The sequence below is a fragment of the Macrotis lagotis genome, chromosome 1, assembly GCF_037893015.1.
Source record: "Macrotis lagotis isolate mMagLag1 chromosome 1, bilby.v1.9.chrom.fasta, whole genome shotgun sequence".
Lineage (NCBI taxonomy): Eukaryota > Metazoa > Chordata > Mammalia > Peramelemorphia > Peramelidae > Macrotis > Macrotis lagotis.
The window spans coordinates 883,116,096-883,130,726 of record NC_133658.1 but is presented as its reverse complement, the minus strand read 5'-3'; the positions used below and the strand labels follow the sequence as shown (position 1 = coordinate 883,130,726).

At 46.0% G+C, this 14,631-nt stretch overlaps 1 protein-coding gene across 2 annotated transcripts in view; it reads left to right on the top strand.

The window, feature by feature from the left end:
* PEX14 (peroxisomal biogenesis factor 14) overlaps positions 1 to 14,631 on the top strand; it is a 146,328-nt gene that overhangs the window by 9,406 nt on the left and 122,291 nt on the right. For both annotated transcript variants that reach the window (XM_074218477.1, XM_074218476.1), the window contains exon 2: positions 4,145 to 4,192. In XM_074218477.1, coding sequence (XP_074074578.1) covers positions 4,145 to 4,192 — 48 coding nt within the window. The remainder of the gene's footprint in view (positions 1 to 4,144; positions 4,193 to 14,631) is intronic.

Here is a 14,631-nt window from a genome sequence, read left to right as displayed (position 1 = left end):
TGCCTGAAGCCAGATTTGAACTCAGGTCCTCCTGACTCCAGGGCCGGTACTCTATCCACTGTGCCACCTAACTGCCCCTAGTCTTCCTTCTTTTTGTTTAGCACGTGGTAGTTGTTTCATAAATGTTTATTGATGACTTTTGCTTCTTCACAATAAGAAACATTCATTTGTAAGAATATTCCACTCTTCTACCCTTCCCCTAAGCTTTTTTTCCTCATGTTTTTCAAACCATAGTTAAATGAAGTCAACTGACAGCCTCACAACTCCCCTTGCTAGTGAAAGGGTCTCCAGGATCCCAAGGTCATGGTCTCTCCTTTTGTATGTCAAAGTCTTTGTGTCTGTTGTTTTGCTGGTTCTGCTGACTTCACTCTGCATCCGTCCACATAAGTCTTCCTGTGTTTCCTTGAGTCTATTTAAGACAGCAGGTTCTCTCTCTCAAGTACTTTCCCACAGGAAGTGATTGGGAAGTCGTTGTTAAATGAATGAATGAGGAGAAGGACTTCTGGGTTATGGTTATAATTGAGAGGAGGAGGGATAGTCCAGCCAACCCATCATTTAAACATTTAAGCATCAGTCACTAGAAAGGTGAAAGTCAGCACCTGCTGACTGCATAGGAAGGAGCTCATGTCTAATGACTTGTACAAGCAAGTTCCAAACTAGAGAAACTGGAGAGAATCAGTAGAGGGAAGGAGATCTGGGAGAGACTTCTCCTCCTAGGTGCAACCATATCTAGGTAGGAAGGGAAGCAAGGAAGCCAGGTAAGAGCTGGGGCAGATGCCTGGAGGCTGAAACTGGAAGCAGAGCTGTGGGAAGAAGGCCAGGTAGGACTGGGTCTAGGAAGCTGTGAATGGCTCCGGATGCCGAGCAGGAGTTTATTGTGTGAACCTGAAGATGAGAGGAGCAGTAGGAGTTTAATGACCGGGGCACAGGGGTCAGACCTGGGCTGTAGGAAGATTAAAGTGACTGCTGAGGGGAGGATGGGCAGGAGTGGGGGAGGTTTGAGAGAGTAGGAGCCAATGGTAAGCACTGGCCATGTGCCAGGAAAGAGCATGAGGCACGAACCAAAAAAGAGCTGTTCCTACCCACAAGGAGCTTAATAAACTCATTGCCATCTGCCTCTGGTCATCTGTAAGGGAGGGCAGTGGACTTGAAGTGCAGCCCACCTCAGTGGCTCTTGATCCAGGCTGGGGGATGGTTTGGGAGGCTGGGTCTCTGTCACGTCCCCTGGAGCAGAGGCACGGTAAGAAGTAGAGCTAGGGGACCCTGCCAGAAGAGACTCCCTTTCTGGGTCAAGGGGAGGAGGAGGAGGGGCTCAGCTCAGGTGCTTCCAGCTCTATCAGTCAGTTGGCATTTGGGAAGCTCTTACTCTGGGCCCCTAGATCTTGGACTCCTGCTGAAGATGCCAGGTCTGGGGATTGGACAGGTAGTTTTAGGTTGAACATCAAGAACCTGTGGCCAACAGTCCTCTCCCAAGTGTGTAACCTGCCCCTCCTGGTGGGGTACCTCCTTCTTGTTGGGCCTGTCATAGAGGACACTTGGGGTCAAAAACCCTATTTGCCAGATGGACTCCAGGACCCTCTCCATTTCTGAAGTTCTGTGATGCTGCTTTTGTTGGCAGACAAGACTGTTGTGAGGGGCTGTGGCACAGGTGATTGGGAAGCCTCCCTGTCTCCAGAGAGCTTCCGATCTTCTGGGAGAGAACACATGTGCAGCGGGGGGGGGGCTTCCTGGAAGTGGTGTCGCCCGAGCAGAGCTTTGACAGAAATAAGGCCTTCTGGCGTTGCTGAGCATTCTGGGCCTGAAGGCTGGCACCTCACACAGTTTTCTTTGAGTCGGTGATGGGACTTTTTTTTTATCATCCCCCATCTCTGAGCTTCTGCTCTGTTACTGCTCTCCCCGAGGGGCTGACTTCCCCTTCCTACCATATCCTACTTTTCCCAATTTTGACTTCCTTCAAACCTTCACTGCGCCGCCCCCCCCCCCTTGTATCTTGTAGATTGCTTAGTTCTTCACAGCTTGCTTTTGCCTCTCAGAATGTAAGTCCTTGAAGGAAGTGTAGTCTTTGTTGGCCTTTCTTTGTAATTTCATGCTTAGTGCTGTGTTTGTACTTAGTACTTGTTGGCTTGGCTTGGCCAGATCATAGAGTGTGAAGGTGGGTTGTAAATAAGCTGGGCTCAGTTGTAAAGGGCCTTAAAAGCTAAACAGATGAGTTCACATTGGATCCTGGGGTCATGGTGGGTTTAACATGTGGTGATCTATCCACTTGTTTCAGTCGTTTCTGACTCTTCATGACTCCACTTGGGGTTTCTTGGCAGCGATACTAGAGTGATTGGCCATTTCCTTCTTCAGCTCACCTTACACATGAGGAAATTGAAGCAGACAGAGTGAAGTGATTGGCCAAAGGCAGATTTGAATTTCGGTCTTCCTGACTCTAAGGCTGGTGCTCTATCCACTTTACTATCTAGCTGCCCTAATATATTCAGACCTATCCTTCATAAAGGAATCTCCTTTTGGTAGCTTGAGTGGAGGATGGGATTGACTATGGAGAGGCTTAAAGTAAGGGAGGTCAGGTAGGAGGTTGTAGTGGTACCAGGGTCCCCTGGTGGGGTTGTGGTAACCTGAGAAAAAGAGATCTGGCAAGTGCCGAACTGTGTGTATAAAGAGAGTTAGGAGGGAAGGAGTCAACTGGGGTTGTGAGCCAGGTAAGGGGGGCCTCAGAAGAAGGGAGTTCTGGGGGAAGCAGAGCCAGTTCTGTTCTGGATGTGGCACACAACATCCAGTCTGAACTATTCTTGGGGCCGTGAGTTGTATGTTGGGAGAAACTGGGATGGAGGGGGACGGATGGAGAAATCATCTTTGCTATGATTATTAAACCTACAGAGCTGATTGGGTAGCTCAGTGAAAGAACTGAGAGAAAAGAAGCAGTTTGGTTCTAGGGTTCTAGGGTATCAGGGGGCCTGGGACTGTGGTTTCGAATGATCACCCATGCATTCAGCACATTATGTTTAGATAGCACCTTGTCTTCAGCAGATCTGGGAGGTAGGTTTTGTGAGCATTATCACTTCTGTTTTGCAGGTGGGGAAACTGAGAAAGTAGTTGAAATGAATTGCTGAAGTCTATGTAGTAGGTGAAAGTGCCTGAATTCTTGCTCTGGTCCCTGGGCTCCAAGGCCTGACCTCTTTGCCCACAGCCCCTCTCTCCTGAGTTTGTGCTGACCTTGACAGAATCCCTTGCTGCCCACTGTCTGTCCCAGGACCGGGAGAACAGTATTATGTCTCCTGGCCTCTTGGCAAAGGGATCTCAGCAGGAAGGTCCTGGGGTGTGGACGATGGATCCTGAGGCATGGTCCCTGATTGCAGATCATTTGAGGAAACCTTGGTAGTTGTGATACCTGAGTCTTGACTTTTTTGGTTTCAGTTTCCTTAAAAAATGAACCCAAATTGCTTTTCACCTTTTAGATTTCCTTGAGCCTTATCTTTCTCTCTAGGAGTTTTGATCAGAGCAGAGAGATTGCAAGACAACCGTGACAGTGGGGAAGAGGGGGTGCCCATGCAGGGAAGAAGAGCCTTGGGGAGCCAGGAGGGTTTGTGGTCCTAGGCTGGTGACAAAAGAGGGAGGGTGAGTGAGGAGGAGTCGAAGCTGACTTTTAGACTACTGGGACTAGAAGGCCCGGGCAGCTATGGACGGCTGGGGCCCTCTTGTGGCCAGAGCCTAGCCTTCCCAGCGTGATCGCAGTTCAAGGTCCGCTGTGGAATCCAGGGATATAAAGGAGGAGGAGAGGGTGGCCTTGCCCTGAATTCTCTGCTTAAGAAACCTCCTTGGGATTCGAGGGCCAGACAGGAGAACTGTCCCTGAGCTTGCCTATCCCCCTGTACCTTTGCTCAGGCTCTTCATAGAGAGGCATCTTGGGATGGCGGAAAGAGCACGAGACTGAGCTAGGAACCTGAGGTCTGCGGCTTGGACCTGGGCCTTCCATCCCCCTTGTCACACTCCAGCCCTGCTGCTCCAGTTGCCAACCTCAGCACACACCCTAGGGTTACAAGGTCAGATTGCTTGTGGGGGGCAGTGCTCCTCCATATTCTGGGCTGGGGTGTCCAGTGGGTGGCACTGTCATCTCACTTTTGTCTTTTCTTTTTCTTTGCAGCCCGGCTCTACCCCAGAAAACGAAAATGTGGTGCCTCGGAAACCCCTTGTGAGTCCCCAAGATGGGTATTATTTCCTTTCAAATAATGAATTCCTTTTCAGCTTGAAATCTGTGATCCTGTGGATTCCAATGTGAGCTTTTTTCAAGCAGCATACTGACCCACTTTTGTGGTACCATCCTTTAAATCATACAGCTCCAGTACTTAAGAACTTTCCTGTCTGTGGCTTCTGCTCTCTGACCTCCACCTGTGTCTTGTTGGATGTTGAGCAGGGGTTTGAGCTCTGCTTATTTGAGGCTCAGTGTTGGCAGGGAGGTCAGCCCCCTGAGAAGTGTCCTCTTGGTGTGCTTGCTGGCTGCACAGGTCTCTCTGAGCAGCAGGCGCAGTCTCTGATCTTTTTGTCCTGGGGCCTCTGCCTGCTCCATGGCCTCGGGATTTCCACAGGCATTGGTGCCTCAGGTATAGGCAGGCCAGAGACCTCTGGGCCAGGCCAACAAGCTGGGGGACTAGGGCGCTTCTTCACACCAGTCCTTCCCAGGATTGGGGGCTTCACGCAGGCTGAGAGTCAGCTCAGCATGACCTCTTTCATCTTCATGCAGATCTTTGTGGTTTTCTTGATCCCCCTCCTCTGTCCCCCTTCCTGAGTTGAGGCTTCCAGAGGGCACGGTGGTCTCTTGGTTCTCTGGGGAGCTTTCCTAGCACCTGATGTATGTCTTTGGAATCAATGGGGGGAGGGCAGGGGTTTCAGCCTTGTCACCATCATCCCTTTCCTATTCTCTTTGACTCAAGTCTGTTCTTTCTCTTTTCTGGGTCTTTCTTCACCTGCCCCCTCTTCCTGAGATCCTCTGTCTTTTCTTCTGCCAGGCCTTTAAAACCTGTCCCTGATACCCCTGTTTTACAAAACCTGCCTGATCTCCCAGCTGGCAGTGGTCTTTCCTTCAGACTTCATTTAGAGCTTGTTTGTACCTCCATGATGTGCTTAGGGATCATTGTTTATGGTCAGTATAGATATTTGGAGAGAGAACTCTGGGCCCATGAGACCTGGGACTATGTCTTTTCTGAATTTGTATTTTCCTGATCAGATGCTCTCATAGAATTGCATCACGTTTCAGGAAACAGAGATGGTGCTTACTGCAGGGTGGTATTCTCCTTGGCAGATGAGGAAAGATGATGCCTTTCTGCTCCTTATACATAACCTACAACTTGTGACCTTCTGTTCTAAGAGGATGGCACAGTTCCTGTACCCCCCTGGCCCCCTCAGCAGTGTCCCCAGAGCCCCTTCTCATAGCTGCGGGGGTGGTCCTGATGGCTGAGCCTGTCCTCTAGAGGAGGAGACCATTTTAGGGCCTAGTCTTTCTCCATAGGATCTACCCTGACTTCCCATAAACCCAGTGCCATGGGTGCTCTTGGACAAATCTGAACATTGTTTCTTTTAGAAGCTTTCTTCAATGCTTACCTTTTTCACTCACTTCTGGAGGTTTTGGTTTTTTAGTTGGATCTACTATGCCATCCTGATGCAGAACCTTCATCCACCAAAGCAAATCAGGACCTTGGGTGTCACGGTCTTAGCCTTGCTGGTTATGTGGTCTGTCCAGGGTCATAGAACCAGGATGTGTTAGAGACAGGACTAGAGCTTTGGACTTTGTTATTGTTTCCCTTGGGATAGAGACATCCTTTGGGAGTGAAAGTGGGATCTGAGCATAACAGAACATCTACATTTACTTAGAACTTGATCTACTTAGAAGTGGGCCAAGTGCTTCCCAGCAGTCCCATGATGTAGGGGATGAAAAGGTTGTCTTTTTTTTTTTAAGCAGTGAGGAAATTGAGTCTGAGAAGAGTCACATGACAAGCCCAGGTTCCCAAAGCTGGGAAGCATCTGAACTGGGATTTGACCCTGCTCCTCCAGGGATGAACTCTACCACATGAGAAGTGGACTAACGTGGCTCTAAACTAAGTGCTGTTGAGATTGTTGTGTTGAGAAAGTGGCTAACTACAGACATTCCTGTTCAGCAGATTGAGCAGTTATTTGAATGAAGACATCGATAACACACTTATCAGATTTGTAGACAGCTTGGAGCCGACTAGGCTAGCTAACATGGGGCTGCCAAAAAGATTTTGACAGAACAGAAGGATGGACCAAATCCAATCAAATGAGATTCATTAGGGATAACTGTAAACCCCTTTGCTTCCAGGATGACTAGACCACATTTCATATGAACAGACTTCTATCTCCTTGGAAGAAGGATCAAGAAAAGGAATTGTGAAGGAGATTTGGAAGACTTTTAGAGGTCTAGGGTTGAATTTGAGGAGGTGATGTATTGGAGGACTTGAAGCTGTTGAGCTGAAGGGGGAGGAGGAGAAAGAGGAAAAGGAGAAAAGGAAGGCTTGAGCTATGGAAGGAGACTTAAGAAGACAGTTGGTAAAAGCTTAATAAGGGAAGTAAAAGAAGGTCTCAAAAGTACACCAGATTGGAAGTACTATTACTGGGCCATTGGAGATACCCACAAGCAACTCGTCCAGGGGATAGTCAGAACGACGAGACTTAGCATCTCACAGTCAATAAGTTTGGAGAGTACAGAAACATTGACAGTGACCTGCATGAAGCATATGATGGTTCTGGCTCTGTTTCTGTACAGCTGAGTACTGAAAGTGCAAGCTGTTCATACCAGAGGAGAAATTACAGGGGCTTATGGATGCCTTATCTTCTGCAAACTCTGAAGGAGAAGGAAGCATCCCTGTTAGCCACAGAAGGGCTTAAAATTGAAAACCAAGAAGGGAGAGGGATCTAAAGGGAGATCACTTGTGACCTGTTGTGGGGTGCCTTGAAGGCAGGCAGAGAAATAGAAGGAAAAGGGGTACTGAGCCCTTGAAGCCAACAGAAGGAGGGAGCCACTCAAGGGAGGATGTAGCTATGGGTGTCTGGGCACTGAATGGGCACCAAGATTCAGGGACTGAGTTAGCTTTTGTTGCCTTGATAACAACCATCTAAAAATGTAAAAATAAGAATGTCTTCTTGTGTGGGGCACGTACCCAAGATTTGGCAGACAACCTCTCAAGGCTTATCAAGGGAAATCACTATTCCCCACTTCTGTTAATTCCTGTGGCCCTCAGTGGTACTAGCAAAAGCAGTCCAGAAAGCATTATGGGAAACAGAAGTCTTGAACAAGAAACTAAAGACAATAAGGGCTAGATGGTGTTTTCATGACAGCCAGGGCTTTAGAAGACAGAGGCAGATTTGGGAAGAAAATAGTTGGTTAACAAGATGATCCTGGAGAATTGAATTTATGTTCGTGGACCACAGTTTAAACTATTAAGAATGACAGCTTCCTGGCACCTAACAAAAGAGGGTCAGAATTCTTTGCCTGGAGTCTTACAAATCTAATCAAAAGGGCTTTAAACGAGAGAGAAAGGGAAAGAACAGACTGCCTCTGGATATTAACTAAAGCAGATATTGCCATGGAGAATGGTAACCATTATAGGAAGAAGAGCTGTAGATATAGCCTGAAGTTCACAGGAGACAAAAATCCAAGAAAATAACCGGTAATAGAATTTGCTCTTCCAGATGCCTCTTACATACATTCACAACATATGGGCAGCTAGCAGGAAGAACTGAAGGTGCTAACATAAAGAAGATAGGTTTGACCTCAGGTGTGACTGAGACTTGGTGAGAAGAGACTTGCAACAGGAATATGGCTCTGGGGTAGCATAACTTATTTAAAAGAAAAAGGATAGGGGGCAGCTAGGTGGTGCAGTGGATAGAACACTGACCCTGGAGTCAGGAGGACCTGAGTTCAAATTGGTCTAAGACACTTAATAATTACCTAGCTATATGACCTTGGGCAAGTCACTTAACTCCATTGCCTTGCAAAAACCTAAAAAAAAACCCAACAACAAAAGAAAAAGGATAGACCATTGAGGGAGTGATATGAGTGCTGGAGTTAAGCTGCCCAAGAAGGAAATCCAAAAGCCATGCAAGGAAGCATGGTAGAGCTCATAGGAGTAAAGATCATTGAAGGCAGATGCAGCTGTGATTCTCTCACCTGGAGGAAATGAATTGGCATCACCAGCCTGGCATAGAGGCTTGATATTGTAAGGATGGGGACCTAAAGTTATCTGGACATTTGCTGGAATGGTTTTTCTGCCAAATACAAAGTAACTAATGATTTCTTGAACTGCCTTAAACATAAATTCATCCTTCTCAAATTAGTGGAACCACAAGGGAAAATCTTGTCTTTGGATCTGATTTTCAATAATCTCTTGGAAGATCGTTGTTGGGGTGGAATGATGGGGACTTTGAGAAGTGAACAATCCATCTCATGAAGTCATGAGAGACGAGAGAAAAGCTGAACATAGTTTAGTGGGCACTTTGAATTTTAATAGGGCATATTTCAAAAGTTCAGAGAAAGAATGAGTAGAAACCTATGGTATAAACTTCTGCTAGGAAAGTCATCCCAGGAGGCAAGCACTCAGGAATGAAATTCTGAAGACAAAGTTTTGATGAGGAGGAAAAGGAGATGTCTGAAGAACTAAATCTGGATGCAAAGGAAGCTCTTTAATGAGTTCAGATTTCAAAAAGCCATGTCCAGAAGAAGCAAGCAAATAATGGAGGCTGAGCAGAAAAGCATGGCGTGGTGGTATAAAATTAGTGCCCTCAGACTTGGAGCTCCATGAGCTGTGACTGATGAGTAAAGAGAAGGATAATGAAAGGAGCTTTTTCTTTTTTAGCTTTATCAATCTGGATACTTGACCTACTGCAGGAGTGCTGGGGTGGGGGGAGGATGGGGGAGATAGGGTGATGGTCATGAACAGTGTAGAGAAGATAGAACTGCTCAATTTATACTTTGCTTCTGTTTTCTCTGCCCAGGAGAATGGTGTTTGGAACTAAAAATGGTGGCTAATACCAGCTGATGCAAAAGGGGAGCTAGTAAGAATACCCAACTAGTTGTCTTTTGTGAACCTAAGTCCCTGGACTCGATGAAGTTCATTCCTGGGTACTGAAAGAATGGGCAGCAGTGATTGCTGATCCATTGTCAGTGACTTTTAAAGATTTTGGTAAATGGGCGGAGTACCACTGGATTGGAGAGGGACACATGGCCTAATCTTCAAAAAAGAGAAGCTTACGGATTCTGTTACTTAACTAGCAGTCTGTGAGCTTGACTTTGGTTACTGGCAAAATTCATGGGATAGTGAGCATAGGATAATGCATCTGGCTAGATGTCTATGGGAACAAGGTTAGCTTTGTTTTCTTCTTTTGACAGAGTTACTAGGCCATCAGAAAATGGCAATACTGGAGCAAGGTATTTAACTTGTTACTTGTGAAAGAGATGGAAGTATTTGGACTCGAAGATAGTGCAGTTAAGTGGATTTGAAATTGGCTTGGCTTGGAAGGAAGTTTGCAGTGGAGTGCCCCAGAGATCTGTCCTTGGCTGACCTTTGTATCAATGATGAAATAAAACTGCTAAAGACACTGGATGGTGGAGTCAGGATCCAAAGTTCTCAGTGGCCTATAGTGTTGAGACAGATCTAAGGAGATGAAATTTCCTGGGCAGAAATGTTATACTAATGCTTGGGGTAAAACAGAATCAACTTATTAAAGTAAGGTAGAGAAGTATGTTTAGACATAGCTCATCTTTTTTTTTTAAATTTATTTTTATTAAAGATATTATTTGAGTTTTACAATTTTCCCCCAATCTTGCTTCCCCCGCCCCCCAGAAAGCACTCTGTCAGTCTTTACTTTGTTTCCATGTTGTACCTTGATCCAAATTGGGTGTGATGAGAGAGAAATCATATCCTTAAAGAGAAGTCTAAGAGGTAACAAGATCAGACAATAAGATATATGTTTTTTTCCTAAATTAAAGGGAATAGTCCTTGAACTTTGTTCAAACTCCACAGCTCCTTATCTGGATACAGATGGTGCTCTCCTTTGCAGACAGCCAAAAATTGTTCCCGATTGTTGCACTGATGGAATGAGCAAGTCCTTCAAGGTTGAGCATCACTCCCATGTTTCTGTTAAGGTGTACAGTGTTTTTCTGGTTCTGCTCATCTCACTCAGCATCAGTTCATGCAAATCCCTCCAGGTTTCCCTGAAATCCCATCCCTCCTGGTTTCTAACAGAACAATAGTGTTCCATGACATACATATACCACAGTTTGCTAAGCCATTCCCTAACTGAAGGACATTTACTGGATTTCCAATTCTTTGCCACCACAAACAGGGCTGCTATAAATATTTTTGTACAAGTAATGTTTTTACCCTTTTTCCTCATCTCTTCAGGGTATAGACCCAGTAGTGGTATTGCTGGGTCAAAGGGTATGCACATTTTTGTTGCCCTTTGGGCATAGTTCCAAATAGCTCTCCAGAAGGGTTGGATGAGTTCACAGCTCCACCAACAGTGTCATAGTGTCCCAGATTTCCCACATCCCTTCCAACAATGATCATTATCCTTCCTGGCCAATCTGAGAGGCGTGAGGTGGTACCTCAGAGAAGCTTTAATTTGCATTTCTCTAATAATTAATGATTTAGAGCATTTTTTCATATGGCTATGGATTACTTTGATCTCATCTGTAAATTGCCTTTGCCTATCCTTTGACCATTTGTCAATTGGGCAATGGCTTTTTGTTTTAAAAATATGACTCAGTTCTCTGTATATTTTAGAAATGAGTCCTTTGTCAGAATCATTAGTTGTAAAGATTGTTTCCCAATTTACTACATTTCTTTTGATCTTGGTTACATTGGTTTTATCTGTGCAAAAGCTTTTTAATTTAATGTAATCGAAATCATCTAATTGGTTTTTGGTGATGTTCTCCAACTCTTCCTTAGTCATAAACTATAACCATAGATCTGACAGGTAGACTAGTCCTTGATCTTCTAATTTGCTTATAGTATTGTTTTTTATGTCTATGTCCTGTAACCATTTAGATTAGACATAGATCATCTGGAAAAGATCTGGGGTCCTGAGTGAACTGCATGAGTCTACAGCATGATATGGCATTCCCCATCCTCCAGCTGTCTCCGATTGTGCTTAGAGAGGCATGGGGTCCAGGACTAAGGAGGTGGTGGTCCTGTTGAACTGTACCTTTTTCAGACTAGATTTAAAATGTTGTGAGCATTGTGCTTGAAGAAGACTTTAGGATTGTGCCATGGAAGACACGTTTAAGATGTGAAGAAATGAAGTGGGGGAGAACATGATCTCTGCCCTCAGCTTTTGGAAGGTCTGTCATGTGCAAGAATAGATAGTACTTTTTTTTTTTTTTTTTAGGTTTTTGCAAGGCAAATGGGGTTAAGTGGCTTGCCCAAGGCCACACAGCTAGGTAATTATTAAGTGTCTGAGACTGGATTTGAACCCAGGTACTCCTGACTCTAGGACCGGTGCTATATCCACTGTGCCACCTAGCCGCCCCCTAGATAGCACTTTTTCGACAGAATTGGAAGCAGGGGCTTTGAACACATGTGGTAAAGAAGGTACTTCAGGTTTGGTGTAACCTTTGTAACCATTGGAGCGGTCCCAAAGTAGAATGCGCTGGCTGGAAAGGTGACAAGCAGTCTTCTAGATGGGGCTGCTAGATGACTGTGTGTCAGACCACATTCTTGTTTAAGTCTCTGTGGTCCCTTCCGGCTTTGAGATTCTAACCTGGGAAATTGTGTGTGTGGCCTAGGACACTAGCAGTATGAATCAGCAGCCCCACCATGGCGGCCCAGATGGAGAATCCTCTCTCTGGGTGTTAGTGTCCCCAAATAGGCCGGTGACACTGGCACTTCTGGGCTTTGGTTTAGGAGCATACTCAGAAAAGGGCCATTTGGGTGGGTAAGGACTCAGAAACCATTTCACAGGAGGATTGGGAATGAAGGAGGGATGTTTATCCTGGAGATAGAGAAGGATCAGAACTGGAAAGGGCTGCCATGTCTCAGGGATTAGCCTTGCTCTGCTTGACCCTAGGAATAATGGGAGAATTTGAAGTTCTGTATAAGGAAAGAGTTTCTAAGACCTGAAAGGGACCTTACAAACTTTTGAATCCACCCCATCCCAGAATAAGAATTCCCTTCATCTTGACTCCATCAGAGTGGTGGCAGCAAAGACAGAATGGAATGATTTGCCACAGGTCCATAAACGTGGAATAAGTGTTCGTTGTTTTCCAAGCCCTGAATTAAGTGCTGAGAACCCAAAGAAAGACCAAGGACAGCTGCTACCTACGAGGAGCCCAGGCTAACGGGGGAGAGTGTGCTGCTTCTTCCACCTGGGCAGCCCCATTGGGGGGATTGCTGTACAGGTGCAGCTGACACTCTTGACGGCTGCGCTCTATCTCCACTTGGGTCCTCGGATCTTCTTTGCCAGCCAGGGCCCTTCTGATGGAGGCAGTGGCCTGGCGAAGCTGCCCGTGTACCTGAGCACGCGCTCTCTGCTCTTCTCCTTTCCTTTCATCCTCGATTTCTTGCTGCTCTCGGCATCTGCCCGTTGTTTGATTTTATTTTTATTTCTTTCTTTTCCGGGAGGCTCTGAGCAGTCTTCAAACCCTAGTAGTCTGTGATCGTCCAGAGTTCAGACTCACTCTCTCCAGGCCAACTCACAATTACCTTATATTTAATTAATATTTTTTCCCCTCTTTACATACTTACTGCATAATTGCTCAGAGGAAAGAAAACACATAGCAGCAATTTATATATATATAAAAAAACCCAATAATTAAAAAAACCCCCGAAATAAACTCCCGTCTCATTGCGGCTGATCCTGTGAGTTGGGTAATTAGGGCCCTATTAAAAGGTGGACCCTTTCTCCTTCTCCCCTTTTTTTTATTATTAATTTTTTTATATTAAACTCCCACAGTCTCTCAGTCATGTCCTTATTGCTTTTGGCCCAGCATTTGCAGAAGCCTGATTAAATGAGGGCACCAGCAGTGTTGGCTAGCCCTGTGCGAGCTGTCTCTACCCCTTGGGATGCTGCCTTCTGGAACCTGGGGATTCCAGAGGGAAGTTGCCAGGCAGAAGCATCAGTAGAGAGTCCAGTGGGCTGGGATGGCAGACTGCCCAGAGAGAGCTAATACCTTAGAGTTGGTGGGGAGCAGAGGATACAAGAGGCAGCTGGGAGAGTCCTGGAGCTCTGGTGGAGGCCCAGGATTCTGCCTGTGAGCAGGGCCCTGCTGGGGTGCCAGGCCCTGGAGGGAAACATAGAGCTGACCCAGAGAGATCATGTTCTGCTGAGGACTGGTCATGGGAAACCGAGTTAGGGAGCCTTCTTATAATGCCTTGTGCCAGTCACCAAGGGGCTCCCACAGAGGCAGCACAAGGGAGGGACCTGTGGTCAGTGAGCAAGCATTTAGGAAATGCTCCCACTGTTAAGGTCTGGGTCTGTACAAAAGACAGGAATCCAGTCTGCCTCCACAGGCTCCCGGTCTAGTTGGGGAGGCAGTGTGCCGACAACTGAGTACACCCAGGCTGCCTAGGGCAGAGGTTAACTCTGAGTGAAAACAGGGCAGGGTGGAGGCCAGGAACAGCCCCATGGAAGGGACTATGGGGAGCTGGGGTCACATGGGAAGAATACCTGGGAGGTCGGGATCCCTGGACCGTGGAATCCATGGAATGGAAGAGAATGGAAAAAAGTGGAAAGGCAGGAAGGGAACTAGGTTGTGAAGGACCCCAAAAGTCAAACTGAAGATTTTATATTTCATGCTGGAAGAATTAGAGAGCCACTGAAGCCTTTAAAACATTGTTTAAAGTAATTTTAAATAGATGTCTTCTGTTTTAATACCACTTAGATTGCTCTCTTTTCCCTCCCTCTTGGAGATAGCCTTGAATATAATAAAGATTTTTTTTTAAGAAAAAAAAGAAAAAGAGGGGAAAAAATTAGTAAAATTGATCTGAAGAATGTATGTCTATACACCTGTGGCTAGGCAGTTACATAATTCAGTGGATAGAATGGTGAGCCTGGACTCAGGAAGATCTGAGTTCAAATCTAAACTCAGATACCAAGTAGCTGTGTGACCCTGTGCAAGTTACTTAACTTCTGTTTGCTCAGTTTCCTCAACTATAAAATGAGACAATCATGGTACCCACCTCCAGGGATGTTTTGAGGGTCAAATAAGATAGTATTTGTAAAGTACTTGGCCAGCCTATTGTCTGGCATATAGTATGTGCTTCCTCTTGCCCTTCTTTCAACCTCTCCTTGCCTCTTCCTCCCATTCTCTCTTCCTCCCTCCCTTTCTCTCTTCCTCCCTCCCTTTCTCTCTTCTTCCCTCCCTCCCTTTCTCTCTTCCTTCCTCCCTTGTTCTCTTCCTCCTTCCCTTTCTCTCTTCCTCCTTCCCTTTCTCTCTTCCTCCCTCCCATTCTCTCTTCCTCCCTCACTTCCTCCATCCATCCATCCCTCCCTCTCTCCCTTCATTCCTTGTTGCATCTTTCTTCCCTACAAAGTAGTTGGGGGGGGAGGAGTGCTTTTTTCTTTCTCTTCTGTGGTACTACGCTGATCTTTGTAATTTTCAGCATTCACTTTGGATTGTTT